The sequence below is a fragment of the Onychomys torridus genome, chromosome 19 (genome assembly GCF_903995425.1).
Source record: "Onychomys torridus chromosome 19, mOncTor1.1, whole genome shotgun sequence".
Classification (NCBI taxonomy): domain Eukaryota; kingdom Metazoa; phylum Chordata; class Mammalia; order Rodentia; family Cricetidae; genus Onychomys; species Onychomys torridus.
This window is the reverse complement of record NC_050461.1, coordinates 50204617-50222534: the sequence shown is the minus strand read 5'-3', so window position 1 is coordinate 50222534 and position 17918 is coordinate 50204617. Positions and strand designations below refer to the sequence as shown.

Below are 17918 nucleotides of genomic sequence, written 5' to 3'. Positions count from 1 at the left end.
TGTCCTAATTACTCCTATGGACTTGAATACTCACAACTGTTAGTCACTACTGACAGAAGTCAACTGACACTGTCATGTTACAGATATCAGCCTGGTATGTTTTGTGTACCCGTGGTCAAGCCACACTTCACAACTTGCATTAAGCATTCTTGATGATCTTACCTATATCTGCTAATCTGTTTTTATTTCACAAAAGCCTGAGTCAAAGCCCTTTAATTACTAATAAGCTCCTTCCTTTTCATTTTCTTACTCTGAAAATAAAACTGGGTAAGAGATTTTTATAGCAGAAAGCTAGTTTGCTTATTTACTTGTTCTGGAGGAGAAGTGGCCTCCAGCATATGTAGGACCAGAGACTAACTGCTGTGAGACAATCTTTATACCCTGTAAACAGGTATTACTCTCAGTGGCTAACAAAGAGCTCACTGGCCTACAGCTGAGCAGGAAGAGACTGGGTGGGAGAGCCAGACTAGGAGAACTCTCGGAAGAAGAAGGAGAGTCAGAAGAGTAGCAAGCCAGATGCAGAGGAAGCAGGGCGTGTACAAAATGAGGTGGCAAGCCATGAGCCACGTGGTATAACTTAGATAAGAAATACAGGTTAATTTAAGATGTAAGAGCTAGTTAGTAATAAGCCTGAGCTATAGGCTGAGTATTTATAATTAATGTTGAGTCTTCATGTCAGTTATTCGGAAACTGGCAATCAGGAAAAAAAAATCCACCAACACCCAACCTTAGGTATAGTACCTCAAGAACTGTTGTTTCTGATGTAGTCATTTGCTGGCCTGGAGCTCACCAACTAGGCTAGGCTGGATAGTGTGGACTGCACCTGTGTCCACCTTCCAAACACCAGGGTTACACACCTTTCCAGGCTTTTCCTGTGGGCTACCGCAGCAAGCACTCTGCTAACCTAACCTGCGTTCTCTCCACAGCAACAGAAAACTACTTTCCAACACTAAGAGGGAAGTCTGATGCAAGTATGTTACTCACCACTTAGAGTTTTTGATCTGACAGGAGGCAATCCCTTTTTTTGGCGTTCTTTCTCCCTTTCTCTGGCTCTTCTTTCACTTGAATATGACCGTGATGATTTTCTCTTTCTTTCTCTAGAGCGGGAGCGGGATCGCTTCCTATGTTTTCGCTTTCGCGACCCAGATCGTGACCTGGACCTTCGTTTTCTTGGTGATCTACAAAAACATAGTTATTTTGACTTCTAGTGACAGTGTTATCTTTCCATCAAACCTTTCAATTTGAAGTGAATGAGAAGAGGCAGCATTTGTCATATTTAACCACCTCTTAAACTATTCTATAGTATAATCAACTATAAACATGTATTCCACTGTAGTTTTGTGCTATTAATGGACAGATTACTAATAGATGTTAGATGAATGATTCCAAGTCTGAGACTTCAATTATTAAAAACAGAGGAAAAATACAATTCAATAAAGGACCTCACTTTCTCTTAGTGTCTTTCAGTGACTCAAATGTTACATTTTTTTTTAAATTAAGAAGCAGAATACTTCCAGCACAGTATGAAGATACAGTATAATTCTGTTTAATACTTTACAACTTCTAAAATGTTACCATTCTTGACTTTGTGAGCTGATGCTGTCACTTACTTACTGCACATGTTTACAAATATGTTCCTATGTAAAAAGTGGAATGTGAAAATGCCAAAGACTTGTGACTTGGTTTTGATTATAGGACCTGTTTTCTACTGCCTTGCAAGTGTACTTAACATTCAAAAAATCTGTTCTGTGGCTGTCTTTAAAGACATTTGTGGTACTGCTATTCAATAATTTGGATGTAAGAAATATAGCCTGACTTATATGCTGTTCAGAAGCAGTAATACCCCAAGTAAGATACCATGCTAGTATCAACTAAAATCAACTATAATCGAAAATCACAACCTCATAATAACAGCTGTTCCTGTTAAATGAAGTACTCAAATATCAGACCTATCACAAAGGTTATCTCTGGGTTTTATTTTCAATTACTTCTAAAAAATACTTTTTAGAAAGTATTTTAAAAATTAAGTATTTCTTTCAATCTTGATGCAAAGAAAAAAAACAAACGTTACTGTTAAATATTATTATAGAACCTTGATCGAGATCGCGAATGAGTTCTTGATCTTGAGCGAACAGCTACTTTCTTAGCTTCTGGTTCAAAGATCTCCTCTTCAACAACATCTTGTCCTTCATCAATATCCATATCCTTGGAAAGCACAATTAAGAGCATATAGACAAGCAGAGCAGTTAAGATTCAGCATACAAGTTCAGTTCTACCTTAAAACCATTAGCAATGAAGCATTAGTGCCTCACAGTAACAAAGCTGGGGATGTGGCATACCCACAAGACAATCTGCATCCAGGATACAATATGTCCACAAAGAACCTTCATTTATGGCCCAGAAAAGCACTGACTTTTACCTGTTGCTGAATGTCTATGGAATCATCTAAATTTGCTTCAGGTTCCAGAAAATGCTGCTGGCTACTTCCTTGTGAGGGTGATGCTGAGTGCTCTGACCCAAATGTTCCCTCCTGGCTATCTTGAGGAGTTACCTGTTGAGAACAAACCAATGTTCTGAGACAACATCACTACAAATGAGAACTTGAATACAACAAACATTGTAATTAAATGCTGAAAGGGAGTCATATTCATGGCAAGCCATTCTTACAGTAATTCACCTGAAGTATTTTGTATAAATCCAAGTCTATTTTTAAAAAGTAGAGTCCCATAAAAAGGGCACTATATATATTTGTATAAAATAGTTAGATGAAGTATGTCCTCAAGAACATTTCTTCTTTTTTTTTTTTTTGAGCTGAGGATCGAACCCAGGGCCTTGTGCTTGCTAGGCAAGCGCTCTACCACTGAGCTAAATCCCCAACCCTCAAGAACATTTTTAAGTGTCAGAAATATAAACTATTGAGGAGTAATACAGAGACAGTACTTAATGGTACTTAATGGTACTACATTAAGTGAATCTGGAACTACATGATTAATTACTATCAACAAAATACTCTGAGGGTCCAATTAAAACCTTATATTCAAAAACTTAAATCACATATTATATGCCTAGAAGCAAAACAATACCCAAAGTCACTACCAAAATTAATGAGTTAGCAAAACTATCCCCAACTACTTTCTCTAGAATTCATAAAAGTTACAGGAAATACAGTGTGATGTGTAATATTTAAAGTTTTAGTACAAGTTAGGCAAATAAAGACAAACTTATGGGGACAAGGAATGCCCCCACAGTCCTAAGAAGGAATACAGTAACAATATATAGTGATGTTGCTAACTTGGTGTTAATGAGTATGACCTAAGGAACAATTTAAATATTGACTTAACTAAAACACAAAGAAACTCAATATGGCAGAAGCAATCTGGTAGAAAATCTTCTAGAACATGATCTTACAGGAATCTAGAAGGAGTAAGTTCCTGGTGGTACACAGGCTAAAAACAAAGAAAAACAACTACACACTAATGTTCCCTTGTTACAAACTGTTCAGGAACAATCAACTCCCAAAAAGAAAGAGCAGCCCACACACCTTAGACATGCAAAAGCAAGATGAATGGAAAGGGAAAGACATGAATTCACAAAGAACAGACAGCAGCGAACATGCCACATACTAGGCCAGCAGGAAAGAACCAGCTCTAATTAGTTAGGTTTAAGAAAGTCTATTCATCAGGCATAGGGGCACAAGCCTTTAAATCTAGCACCTGGGAGGCAGAGGCAGGCAGGTCTTTGTGAGTTCAAGGCCAGCCTGATTTACATAGTGAGTTCCAGGATAGATGGAGCTATATAATGAGGCCTGTCTCAATAAAAAATAAAAAAAATAATAATAAAAAAAAATTTTTTAAAAAAAGAAAGAAAAAAGAAAGTCTAAGCAATGAACAGGCAAGCACAGGAGGTTAAGACCTGCTGGTGAGGATAAGCTTTGTGCCTCATAGTGATATTCAACTAGACACTAGCACAAAACCTAGAGAGCTTTGTTCCTGGAAGTCATTAGGAGTCTGGTAGTCACAGTGGTGTCCTCACTGTGTGGGGACCACAGGGCACTCTGGTTCTGCTTCAATTGCACTGTTCATCAATAGTCTCCTCGGGCTGTCTTTTTACTGACACACCTTCCAGGAAGAGTGTCAAGCCTATGCATTAACAGGATACATGGGTCAGAGTAATCCTGGAGCTAACAGCCTTAGGAATTTATATCACCTTAGTATGTATATTTTCCTAAATATACTTATTTAGAATAAACTAAAAGTTCTGTGAATGGGTTATTTCAAGTTCAGAATATAAGGTTCAGTGGGTAAAGGTACCTGCCACCAAGCTTTAGGGCCTGGATTCAACCCCTGAAGCTCACATAGTAGAGCAAGAGAACCAACTCCTGCAAGCTTTCATCTGACCTCACACATGTGCTACCCCAAAATAAATAAGTAAATTCATGAAAAACAAATTAATCAAGGCAGGCAGTGGTGGCGCAGGCCTTTAAACCCAGCACTTGTGAGACAGAGGCAGGCAGATCTCAGTGAGTTCCAGGACAGCCTGTTGTACAGAGTTCCAAGGCAGCAGGTAAGGATACAGAGAAACCCTGATTGAGGGAGGAGACAGGGAGAATTAGTCCATGCTATGCTTTTTATAAAAGTGAGCTTACACTGGCTATAATCTGAAATCTATTTTCCCTCCATTTCATTCTCAGTGCAAATTACCAATGTGCTTAACATATAGTTGCTATCTTATATTTGGTTCTTTAATACACCATTACAATAAACAATTTTGATGTAAGACTAGGATTTCTGTAGTGTCTAAGCTGCATAAAAACAACTGGCATAGTAATCTGTTTACAAGGAAATTGAAAGTATGTTGCTCTTATGAGTGGTACATTTTACAACTAGAAGGAAAGAAGGCATCATAAAATTCAGGGCAGAGTTTTAAATAACAATTGTTAAGTCCCTCAGTATCTGAGGAACAGGCAGTTTTTGTTTTGTTTCAAAGTTGATAAATATACATTAAGCAAAAGTTAGAACAGACAAGTGTCTCCTGAATCACAATAGAATCAAAAGGCAGTCAATGAGTGTAACCTTTATCTTTTCCTTAACATTATAGTAATGGGTGTTTGCCTATGTGTCTGGCTGTACAATATATGCACGCAGTGCCCAAGGAGGTCAGAACACTGGATCTCCTGGGACTGCAGTTGCAAATTTTTGGGAGCATTCATGTGGAAGCAAGGAATCTAATCCGGGTCCTCTGGAAAAGTAGCCAGTGCTCTTAATCACTGAGCCATCTCTCAGCCCCATGTAAGTATAATCCAGAATGCATCAACACTAGCCGAAATGCTAAAGGAGTACAGGAACAACACACTCTTGGCCATACATCAGAAAGGTTTTCATTTTTTCCTAAGTTCTACAGTCTGTGTTTAGCCTTCTTTGAGTGCTAGATACTTAAGATATTTAATTTCCTGTTCATGGCTAAGAAAACTCAGAGACATACACACTCCACAATATTTAAAGTAGAAGAGAAATGCAATAAATAGCATGGTCTAGACCCTAGTGATGATGACCAGTTAAAAAAGCAAAAATACCCTCACTATACCTGTCCAATCAAAGAACTAGTAAGTAAAAAAGCATACCAGTAAGGCCGAGAAGAATACAGGAAACAACCTAGTCACACTCCATTTAGGTATTATCTTGACTTTGGAACAAGAACCTAGATTGTTCCATTTTCTTAAAAGAGTATCAACATTTGAATTTAATTGGCACAAAGAAGAGTCACAGTATTTAAGTTATATAAAAATTAATTAATTATGTGCTCTCTGTACCTTTAGACTCACTTCTATATTTAAAAAGGGACACTGGATTCCACCAAGCGGCAAGTGACATTTTTTTTCTGGTATTCATCTGATATAAACATCTTTCTTCAACCATATATTCAAGCAAATCCACAATAAAAACAAAAGCCATGGAAAGGCATGGTTAACATCAGCTACCACACAATTCTTTTAAGACTGGCATCTAACAATCCTATGTGTCATTGTTAATTATCACAGATATCCTTTCCCACCATTTTTTCTATAGAAATGACAGGAAAGTCTGTCAAAGGCTTCACTGACTCCACATGCTACACCAACTATACTGACCCAATTCACAAATCTAATAGTTCCACACACTCGATATCTTAAGATGTATTTGACTTTACAAACTGTAATTCATTTCCCACAAAGCAGAGGGTCGTCCCTCTCAGAGTTCATCATGTCACCTCTGCTCTTTGCATTGCACTCTGGGTATTTTGCTATTGTTGTTTTGTTTTTGAGACATGGTATGTCTACAGAGTCCCAACTGCCCGGGACCCGGCTGTGCAGACCAGGCTGTTCTCTAACTCAGAGATTGCCTGCCTCTGCCTCCTGAGTGCTGGCATTAAAGACATGTGCCGCCATGCCTGGCTCCATTACATTCTGAAACAAAGTAAATTACACTACTTCCGACATTGCATTGATAGTGCTTCATCATCAGTAGGCTGAATCTTTCAAAGATTGTTTTTAAATCTTACCAGTAACATTTCATCTGATAACATCTTTTGACTATCCTAATAATCAGCAAAATCATAAGACTCTAACTTAAAACAACAGAAATCACTCCACTATAAGGTTTCTAATCCTTTATAATTCTGATCAATTTCTTTTATTAGAAACATATTCTAGTTTTTCAAATGTTCTTAAAGCCTTAAAGTGTTTTCCTTCTTATTCCTGGGGCCTGAACCCCACTGCACACTGCAGCTGTAGCTGACCTGCAAGGAACAGGGAAGCACTCTCTTAGTTTAGAGTAGTTATACGGATCGAATGTTAGCAAAAGCACTTAATTTTTCTGCAAATCTTATTCTATCTTATTTTGTTAAAGATTTAATTTAAAGCCAAGCATAGTAGTATATGCCTTTAAACCCAGCACTTGGGAATCAAAGGCAAGCGGATCTCTCTGAGTTCAATGTCAGCCTGGTCTACATTTGTGAATTCTAGGACAGCCAGAACAATGCAGTGAGATCCTGCCTTGAAACCACTCCCTCCCTCCAAAGTGTGTGCGTGCGTGTATGTCCTGGGCATCTGGTCTTCTGAAGCTGGAGTGACAGGGAGTTGTAAGCCACCCAATATGGGTGCTGGGAACCTACCTCCAGTCCTCCTGCAAGGAGCAGTAAGTGTTCTTAAACAGTAAGCTACCATTCTTCTCCTTTTTTTTTTTTTGGGGGGGGGGGGGACAGGGTTTCTCTGTGTAGTTTTGGTGCCTATTCTGGATCTCGCTCTGTAGACCAGGCTGGCCTCGAACTCACGGAGATCGCCTGGCTTTGCTTCCTGAGTGCTGGGATTAAAGGTGTACACCGCCACCTGGCCACTCATTACATCTCGAATCACACAACTTACTATATATACCTGTCACCCAGTTTGCAAACTGCTCATTAAGTCTGCCATCATCCATTTCACATATGAGCAAATGATTTCTTCTTGGTTTCTTACTTTATGACATCTTTTATCACTAGATAAACTTTGGAAAATGGAGACTTAACTTCTATTTCTTCTGATAACTTTATGTGGCTAAATTGGGAAACTAATACACAGAGCAAGTTTCCACGTCCACAGTACCGCCCTGATTTTGCTGCTTCTGCTAAACACTCTGAGGTAAGAGTGACAGAAGCAAACGCAGTGAGTTCTACTTACAGCTTCTGTTTGGAGAAAGCAGACAGCGAACCCCCTTGTCAGTTATCATTGTAGTTACTGTACTGTATGGCTGACTGACACAAACATCCCAAATGTTATCTTCTTATATTCTTAGTGTGTGTGTGTGTGTGTGTGTGTGTGTGTGTATAAATAAATAACTTTAGCAAAAAATATGGCTCTTACTTAGACCAATTCAATCAGAACTAGTTCATCAGATCAGTCCATGTTCATGAGTTCCACCAAGTATCCCTGGAATCTTCCATTTCATACTATTTGCACATTACAAGGTCAAGTTCAGGCTCTAAATATGTCTTAAATTATTCTAAATATCAAAAGTACTGAGGCCTCTTCCATGTTCCCAGAACCCTGTACTTTTAACTCAACTAAAGAGACTATAGAATTAATTTTTTGTTTTTGTTTTTTGTTTTTTGTTGTTGTTTTTCGAGACAGGGTTTCTCTGTGTAGCTTTGTACCTTTCCTGGAACTCACTCTGCAGCCCAGGATGGCCTCGAACTCAGAGATCCGCCTGGCTCTGCCTCCCGAATGCTGGGATTAAAGGCGTGTGCCACCACTGCCCAGCTACTATAGAATTAATTTTGTTGTGGGTTTACACAAATGTTTGTACTTCTTTAGAAAAAAGGTTACATTACCTAAGGTCAGAACCACTTTTCTGCCCATCTTTATATGTGTCACTTTCCTAAAAATGTAGTCACACATAAAATATGTTTAAATTCATCACCGATACCATTTTTAATGATGAGAGCACAGTATGGAGTGGGTATCTCCACGTGTTTCTCATGTAAATCAAAGGTAGGTTTCTGACATATTTCATCACTTCTAAAGTCAAACTTTTTTCTCCCATATTCTAGCATCTCTAAAAATGACATGAGGATGCTGTACAATAGTTAGACTAAACTTCCTAGTTATGCACAAAATAAAGGTATGCCTTAAAATTGATCTGACACTATTAGCTGTATACATTGTATTAGATCTTTCATGTCACTACACTGCAACTTCCTTTGGAGTAAAATGGGAGTCATGATACCTACTTCATGAAAATTAAGTGTAAATATGCCTCTCCTATGTGTAATACGATTCCCTATCATATGGCATTGGGAGGGAAATTTTTAAAAATTGGAAGATGGTCATCTACTTTGGACACTACCATCATCAACATAATTGGCATTCCTTCCCAGACAAGCAAGTAGAGCAGAAAGGAGAAAACAGGAAGCTTTAAGAGGTAACTCCAAAACCCACGTCTATCTTCTATTCTCCTTCATGAAATACATTTCTATCACATGGATTGGGTACACTGCCAGAAACATCTTTTTATAATAGGAACTGCTACAAAGGTCTTGGGAAGGAAATACCTTAGAAACAAAAGTAACAAATGGCCCCAGAGACCAGGAACGAACACTACCCAAGCCTCCCTCAGAATGCCCATTTGCAGAGCACAGTAACTGCAGATGGCCCAGACCTTCTGAGGCTGCTGCTGCTCCAAGAGCTGCTGTCGAAGGTGCTCCAGGTTTTGCTGCTGCAGCTGCTCCGCAATCTGATGGAAGATGGAGTTGTTCACAGATTCGGAAACATGAGAACTAAAATGATAAAGAGTGAAGATGATGCATGTTAAGATGCACGAAAGGTAATATCAAAGTGAGTATTCAGAGAAAACCAAAACATCTAACACAATGCACTCTATTTATTACAGTGTTTTCTTTTTAAAATATTAATACTCAAAGTGGAATGTTGTGGAACACTAATACACTGGAAGAGAAATATACTCAATAATGTTTCAACAAATAAACATTAGAGACACTCTGTTACAGAGCTGGCATTACTGCCTCATGCTGCACGCATGGGTGTGCTGTACCTATCAACTAGTGACTCTAATTATTAGAGTACTGTAAGAAAATCTCAGAACACTTGTGAAAAAGGGAAAAGTTTACAAACACTGTCAATTTTTAATAACTCCATGTTTAACCATGAGACAGTGGAAGACAGTCCCTCAATCAGTAGGTGTAAAATCTATAATTTTCACTGCCCATAAACTTTACAGAGTATGTTTCCTTTAGAAAAGCATCATGTTATTATTAGGTAAGAATTAGAAACAGACAGTGTTTAGAAAAAAGAAACTATGCTCTGGGAAAGTCACACCTGGAATACAGCTGGAATTCTAAGTGCCATAGGTAAGACAAGAAAAAAAAGAGGGCAACCCAAAAAGGGTAAGCAGAATGGTGACAGGTCTTGAAACAGTTGGGGGGGGCGGGGTACATCATCTGGAGCAAATAAACCTACGGAGAAGAGTGATATCTATCTTCAAATATTGAAAGGTTATTTCTTGAAAGACCAATGGAGTCTACTTATTTCCTTTCTTTAAAACAGAACGTTTGAACTAGTGTCTAGGAAATGAGGAAATTTGGTTCAACAGAACAGCATGTAACACTAACAGTCACACTAGCTTTCCTCAGAAGGTAGGAAATCACTGGCTCTACCAATAGGGCTATTAAGAAATTCATACACTGTTTAGCTCCTTCATCTACATGACCTCAAATGGCCCTTCCAGCTTCACTATTTAGACTCTAAAATACTACTTTCAAACTCTGTCAAGGAAAATCCCTGTATCAAAAGGATGTATTTCTAGTTTAAGTATTCATTTACATTGCCCCAGTACATAAAAACTAATACTGTCTGCTTGAAGAGTCCCAAAGGCGTTTCCCGTCCTGTTCCCTCTCCCTCCTCTCACTCTCTCCTACTAGTCTTGACAAGTCCAGCCACAAAACATAGGGCTCTGTACAACCTTTGGGGGGGGTGGAGTAGTGTAGGTCACCAATTTCAATAAAAACACAAAATCCATTTTTAAATAAACAAACCCCATATAATACCAATCCTTAATTCTAACTGGTTTAATGCACTTCTCAGAAATTGCCATACTTTCTAGAAGTGGACTTTGGCAGAAGCATCAGCCCTGCTATTACAAATATTTTTACAATTAAGTTATTTAAAGCCAACAGAGATATAATTTAAAATAATCACAACTACACTTACCAATGCTTATCTATTTTCCTATAGGGAACTTTGATATATTCCAACTATTTGCAAAGATCTGAAAGAGTCCAAATAAATCTAGGGAGGTAATAAGACAGCAAGTCCATGGCCCTCCATAATTTCACTGCTTACAGCCTAAAGCAACACCCCGGCTTATGAAAAGCTCACTCCTTATGAAAAGCTCACTCCAAGTGTTAAGACTGTTACCATCCCACTCAGCATTTAGAACAACAGAGAAAGAAAGAAAAACATAATTCTTACAGTTGAGGAGTAGGAATTTCCTTTTTGGATTCTTCACTGTGCTCAGAATCTTCCCCAAAATCAAACCTATCCATCAACTTCTATGGAAGGGGAAGAAAAAGACAAATGAGAAAGTGCTTCCACGTGGAAATTATAATGCTATCTGTGATGTGAAGTAAGGATGCTGTGCCATTTTACATTATCCCACAGTAGAGTAAGGCATTGTGATGCCTACGTTTAGAGTGCTGTAACATACAGCAGCCCCTCACACGCAGTCATCCCTGCAACTTCACTCACTCACAAGTGTAGTCTGAAAACATGATTGCCATGATTCAAGAGAAGTCATCATACAGGCTCATTATATTATTGTTTTCTATTTTCACTGTGCCTATTTACTTATAAGCATTATCACAAGTACATATAGACATTCATACATGGTTTCAGGCTCCTCCGGAGGTGCAGGAATGATCTCCTGAGGACTTGAGGGACAACTTCATCATCACAAACCATTTGGACATAGGCAGTAAAAATACTAAGAGTTTTGTTTTTCGAGACAAGTTTTCTCTGTGTAGCCCTGGCTACCCTGCAACTTGCTCTATAGACCAAGCTGGCCTCCAACTCAGAGATCCACCTCCCTGAATGCTGGGATTAAAGGCGTGCGCCATCATGCCCAGCTCACAAAACAATGTTTACAGAAAATGAAGGATTATGGAACTATAACTTAAAAAAAAAAATCTAGGGTCATAATCAATTGTTAACCAGTCCTAGCAAGAACTCAATGTTAAAATGTGTCTAGCTACTAGGACTAAATTAAGAGTGATTGGCCAAATGGCTCATAATCCAAGAAATAAAGTCACTACCCAAGAAATCAGTATTAATTTTCTGAAGAAAATAATGGTAGCAGGAATAACATACATACATGCTGTGGAATATTAGTTGAAGATGAGTTACATTCATTTATGCTGTGGAACATTTGTTTAATGATGCAAACGTGTTGCATTCTGTCATGCTGCATTTGTTTAGCTCTGTGGAGCTGTGTTCCTGTGCCTTTCTAAAACACCTGATGGTCTAATAAAGAGCTGAACAGCCAATAGCCAGGCAGGAGAAGGGCTGGCAGGCAGAGATTAAAAGAGAGAAGAGGGAGAAACGAGAACAAGAGGAAAAAGGATGCCAAAGGCCAGCCATCCAGCCACACAGCCAGACAAGGAGTAAGAAGGAAATAAAAGATAGACAGATATAGAAAAAGGTAAAAGCCCAGAGGCAAAAGGTAGACACAATAATTTAAGAAAAGCTGGCTAGAAATAAGCCTAGCTAAGGCCAGGCATTCTTAAGCAAGAATAAGTCTCCGTGTGATTATCTGGGGGCTAGGTGGTGGGCCCCCAAAGAGCAAAGAAAAAAAGAGTAAATATAAAACCAACTACACATACACACATACATACATATGTATATACACACATACATACCACTTCCAAGATACACTCCAAACTGACAATCAAGAACACATCACACAAAAAAAAGCTATACACAAAACAGCCTCAATTTTAAAAACCCTACTTTTTGCAGTTAAACCTACACATAAAATATACAATAATGTCATCTTACAGAATGTTTTTTCCTTTGAGTTTTCACATACTGATTATTTTATCGGGTCAAATTACAGAACTTCATAAACCACCCAAATCAGCACTTGGGAGGCTGAGGCAGGCAGATAGTGTAGTAGAAGCCAAGATATGCTACATAAAAAGGTTCTATCAAAAACACACACCAACAAAAGTCTACAATGAAATACAATGCACAAAGTAGAATCTAAATGCTATGACGTAAAGTCTATCAGTTCACATAAACAAATCAGGTATTATTTATAACTACTACCTTGTTGAAGGAGACTCCCTGATCCAAGGGTGTAAGGGAGTTGGCTGCTGCGGCTGCAGCTGTAAGCTGTGCTGTCAGTGCCTGCAATTGAACCACAAGACCAGCATCCAAGGCCTGTAGGATGGAAGGCTGGGGTTTCTGCTGTTGTATCTGTAAGGTTTGTATGAGCTGCTGAAGCTGGAAGGGAAAAAATAGCATTTTTAGATACTGAATCTTTATGAGTAAACATTTGTAGCCAATAAATTTTATCATCCTAAAGAGAAAGTGTTTTTAATGTGTGGTGGTTTGAAAGAGAAATGTCCCAACAGATGCAAGTATCTGAACACATAGGCCCCCAATGATGGTGCTGTTTGGGGAGGTTATGAACTTTTTTGGGGGGGGGGGGGGTGAAGACTGGAGACAGGTTTTGAGAACTTAGAGCCTCGCCACACTTCCAGCTCACACTCTTTGCTTGTGTCTGCAGTTGAAGATGTGTTCTCTGGCTTCTTGTATTCTCTCAACGCCTGCTGCCATGCTTCCCTCAACACTCTGGGGTGTCTCCCTCTGGACATCTGAACCAAAACAAACTACTGCATAAGTTGTTTTTAGTCATGGTGTTTTAACACAGAAATGAAAATTATTACAGAAGGTGGACAACCTTCTTAATACGCTTTGCTGGAAGAACAGAGGCTGGGGCTGGAGGGACGGCTCAGAGGTTAAAAGCACCGACTGCTCTTCCAGAGGTCCTGAGTTCAATTCCCAGCAACCAGATGGTGGCTCACAAACATCTGTAATAAGATCTGGCGCCCTCTTCTTTCTGTATACATAATAAATAAATAAATCTTGGGGGAAAAAATAATATTAAAAAAAAAAAAAGAACAGAGGCTGGACAGCTGGGAATGAAAAATTAGCCACAATGAAATCGCCTGGGAAGTATTTCCTCAGGGTCAGCACAGAAGCTGTGGGCAGCAGGGGCTGAGACTTCACATCAGGTGGCAAGACAATCTGGCAAATACTATCTTCCACATGGAACTGGTTTTGAACGATTAAAGGGGTCACAAAAGAAGGTAAAAAGCACAACTATGGGCAGGAGAGATGGCTTGGCAAGTAAGAGCATGGCTGCTCTGCCAGAGGACCCGGGTTCAATTTCCAGCACACATATTGCAGTTCACAACCATCTGTAACTCTAGTCCTGGGGATCCCACACCCTTTTCTGGCCTCTCTGAGTACTATGCAAGAATGTGGTACACAAATATTCAGGAAAAACACCCATACACATAAAATAAAAATAAACAGAAGAGTGGCACTATGCACCAGGGTCAGGGTCCCTGAAGAAGCCAGGAAAGGTCACTGGCAAAGGTGCAGCCTCAGTTGCAATGGTGCCCCCAGCACACTGGAGATGCCAGGACAGTGGAAGTCCACTCCGGACAGAAGCACGTGTGAGGTGGAGCTGGCTTGAGCCTGAGACAAGCTGTACATGTGCTGTGAATGGCAGAGACAGAGAAATGGGACTAGCCAATACCCTGGAGTCAACCCTGCTCGTGAGTCAGACAGTGAGCTTTTCCCACTGTTGGATATCGGTGTCAGTCTGATTTGACTGCACTGTGCTCTGCTTCTTCCTTCTAGGAGTAAGAAGTATGCCATGTGTTTTGGAATTGACAGGAGCCCACAATGAAGGGACTTAGGATTTTAAAGACTGTGGAGCAGTTGAAGCTGTAGTGTGCTTTGTGTTACAACTCAATGTAAGATCTGATGAACCAACAAAGGGGAAGTCACAGTGTAAAGTGCTGTTTGTTGTGTCAAAGTTAACAAGGGATAGAATGTCATAGTTAGATTCCAGGTGTCAACTTGACACAAACCTAATTTCACTTGGGAAGAGGGAATCTCACTGGAACTACCTCAGTCAGACTGGCCTATGGCCATGTCTTAGCAATATTTTCCTTTTTTTTTTTTTTTTTTTTTTGCTTTTTTCCAAGACAGAAGCTTTTGGAGCCTGTCTTGGAACTCACTTTGTAGACCACGCTGGCCTCAAACTCAGAGGGATTCAACTGCCTCTGCCTCCTGAGTGCAGGGATTAAAGGCGTGCACCACCACTGCCCAGGCAGCAGCAACATTTTAACTGGTAATTTAAGTAGGACAACCCAGGTCACTGTGGGTAATGTCATCCCTAGGCAACAGGGCCTGGGTAAGTATAAGGAAGGTAGCTAGCTGACTGTGAATTGGGAACCTCTATGGTCTCTAATTCCAGGTTGGAAGTGTAAGACAAAAGAACCCTACCCTCCCAAGTTGCTTCAGTCAGTGTTTACCACAGCAGGGGAGCAGATAAGTGGGTAGCACCTAAGTCCTTGAAAAGCCTGGTCTGCTTTTGGAAAGTCATGAGGAAACAGTCACACTGTAACAGCAGAACAAAGAACTCCTCACAGACTGGATGCTTTCACTAAGCTTCTCATCGTTCTTCAATTAATTCTACAAGGGCTAAGCCGTGACCAGGACAACAGCTTTGTATCAATCAGATTTACTATCTGAGAACACATTTCCTGAAAACAGGAAGAGAAACCTATTCAACAGGGAGTCTGAGACTTAACAAACGTGTCACCAATGATGAACAGAGCAAACTACAATTGCAGCAATACCTATTCCTGTTCTTCAGCCATCTTTAAGAAACAAAACAAAGCATGAGATTGAAAAAAAATGGCTCAGTGGTAGCACCTGCCACACTTCCAGGACTCAGGTTTGGTTCCCAGCATCCATGTCAGGCAGGTCACAACCACCTGTAGGATCCAGTGTCCTCTTCTGGCCTCCAGATACACACATAAATAAAATAATAAAATAAAATCTTAAAAAACACAATAAAACAAAAACACTTAAGAGAGCTGGTGAGGTATCTCTGTGGGGAAAGGTGCTTGCTTTCAAGCCTGATGACCTGGGTTTACTCAAACTCCAGGAACCACATGGTAGGAGTGAATTAATTCATGCAAGTTGTGGCCTCCACCCACTTAGGTGCATGCACACAAAAACACATACAGTAGTAACAAAATCTTTACGATTTTGTAAGAGGCGGCTAGTGCACACAGTCCAGGTTGAAGTTGAAACATTACCCCTTTAATAGTTCCACATACAGCAGAGTGAGGAGTAAGAAGGCTGTTAACTAATGCTCTATAGGAAAGGAGGGCAGTTATAGTTGACAATGGTTATTTAAATCACATCCAAGAAAGAGAATTGGACTGTTCACAACAAAAAGAATAAATGGCTAAGGTAGTAAATATGCAATTTACCCCAATCTGATCATTACAAATTTTATTTTGCATTGAATATCGTATTACTGCTTCATAAACACACAATTACATTGTTAATAAAACAAAAACCATATAGTATAGTTTTTACAATTTATAACTGTCAATAAAGATTAGAAAAATGAAAATGGAAAAGCTATTATTAACAGCTAGTAAATAATCTCAGATCTATCTTAAAATAGCAATATTAGGAAACAACCTGGAGTCACACAATTATCAAAACAATATAATATAGTAGAAAAAAAACAACATAAACATGACCTTACCACCAAGGTCAACAGTCACATAAAAGACACTCTCTACAGCACTTGAATGAAGGAAGCAACACGGGAAGAGAGGGGAAACAAGCTTGCCCTACCCTCCTTTACACAACTAAACATTCCTCCGACATCTCCAATTCCCCCAAGAGCACTGTGCAAATCCCCACAGCAGTAACTTTCTCTACCCTGACTTCCTCGTCTACTGGTTCCTACTACAACGACAACAGGAAGCACCCTGGTTTATCAGTGGGATAGCAATGGCACCTAACAAGGGTTGGCCCAAGTTATGTGCTACCGCAGTATTCTGATACAGAAAGAACTTCCCACAGAAAACCGTCAAAGACAAGATAATGTTCACAATGAATTACTGGGTGATAACTACAAGTCACAAGTGTACCTCACCAGTCACACGTGCAGGGTTCCCAGTGGTAAACACAAAGGACAAGGGAAATTGAAGGTGGTCTGTTAAGGACTCAACAGGAGGACTGCTCACCTGCTGACCTTGAGGACTCTGTAGGATCTGAGCAACCGCTGCCAGTGTGTCTGTGTTTGTTATCTGAGACACCCATGGATCAGGTAAGCCTTGGACAACATTGGCTGGAGTAACAGGTGTCACAGGGGTTCCTTTTTGAAAAGACATCACACACACACACCAAAAAGTAAGTAAATAATACGTGAGGAGGTAAAAAGATGCATTCAGTTAATATATAAAATATAATCAAATAGTTTATTTTCACTTTATTGCCTCCATCTTGAAAACCACCAAAAGCCTTTATGTGATTTGTTTTACAAACAGGCGGAAACCTCCACCTACTCCCATGGGATCTGCCAGCACCTGTCTTAATTAAACAAACTAAGCTATCACTTTAATGAAGCCTGTCATCAAAGGTTAATAACAAAAAATTCTTCTTTTTTTTTTTTTTTTTGTTTGTTTGTCTGTTTTTGGAGATAGGGTTTCTCTATGTAGCCTTGGTGGTCCTGCAACTCACCAGGCTGGCCTCCAACAAACAGAGATCCACCTGTCTCTGCCTCCTACGTATTGGGATTAAAGGAGTGCATCACCAGGCCCAGCTCAGAAAATACTTTAACAGGAGGAAATAACAAACCTACAATCCTTCCTGAGAAAAGCTGCGAGTTTGTATAAAATAAAACCATGTTTTGTTCAAAACTCGGTTACACAAAGAAATCTGTTCGTAGAGGCATACAACAAAAGCTAAGTACCAAAAAGTTAACAAATGTTGGGTTCAGAGTAAAACTGAAAATAGCACTTAGATGTTTCAAGAAGATCAAATTTTGAGATAATTACATTAAAGTAACCTTAGCTTTATTAAGCAGTATTTTGGGTTCTTCTTAAAAATTACATCCCCCAAATTTCCTATAAACATCAAGTTAAATTATCCACAAGATTAAGAAGTTACAAACACTGAGAACTGGGGGTGTGGCTCAGTGGAAGAGTGCTGGCCTAGCATATGCAGAGCTTGGAGTCAACCCCTGGGAGTACACAACAAAACAAAAATAAACTGTAATCAACACCTC

The 17918-nt window shown here is 39.5% G+C and overlaps 1 protein-coding gene across 6 annotated transcripts in view; it reads right to left on the bottom strand.

Moving 5' to 3' along the window:
* The window catches only part of Scaf8 (SR-related CTD associated factor 8), a 175368-nt gene that overhangs the window by 110765 nt on the left and 46685 nt on the right, over positions 1-17918 (bottom strand). For all 6 annotated transcript variants that reach the window (XM_036168651.1, XM_036168652.1, XM_036168649.1 and 3 more), the window contains 7 exons: positions 16876-17006; positions 12851-13027; positions 11000-11079; positions 9171-9288; positions 2420-2551; positions 2093-2205; positions 985-1178 (listed from right to left, as the gene is read on the bottom strand). In XM_036168651.1, the coding sequence (XP_036024544.1) occupies positions 985-1178; positions 2093-2205; positions 2420-2551; positions 9171-9288; positions 11000-11079; positions 12851-13027; positions 16876-17006 (945 nt within the window). The remainder of the gene's footprint in view (positions 1-984; positions 1179-2092; positions 2206-2419; positions 2552-9170; positions 9289-10999; positions 11080-12850; positions 13028-16875; positions 17007-17918) is intronic.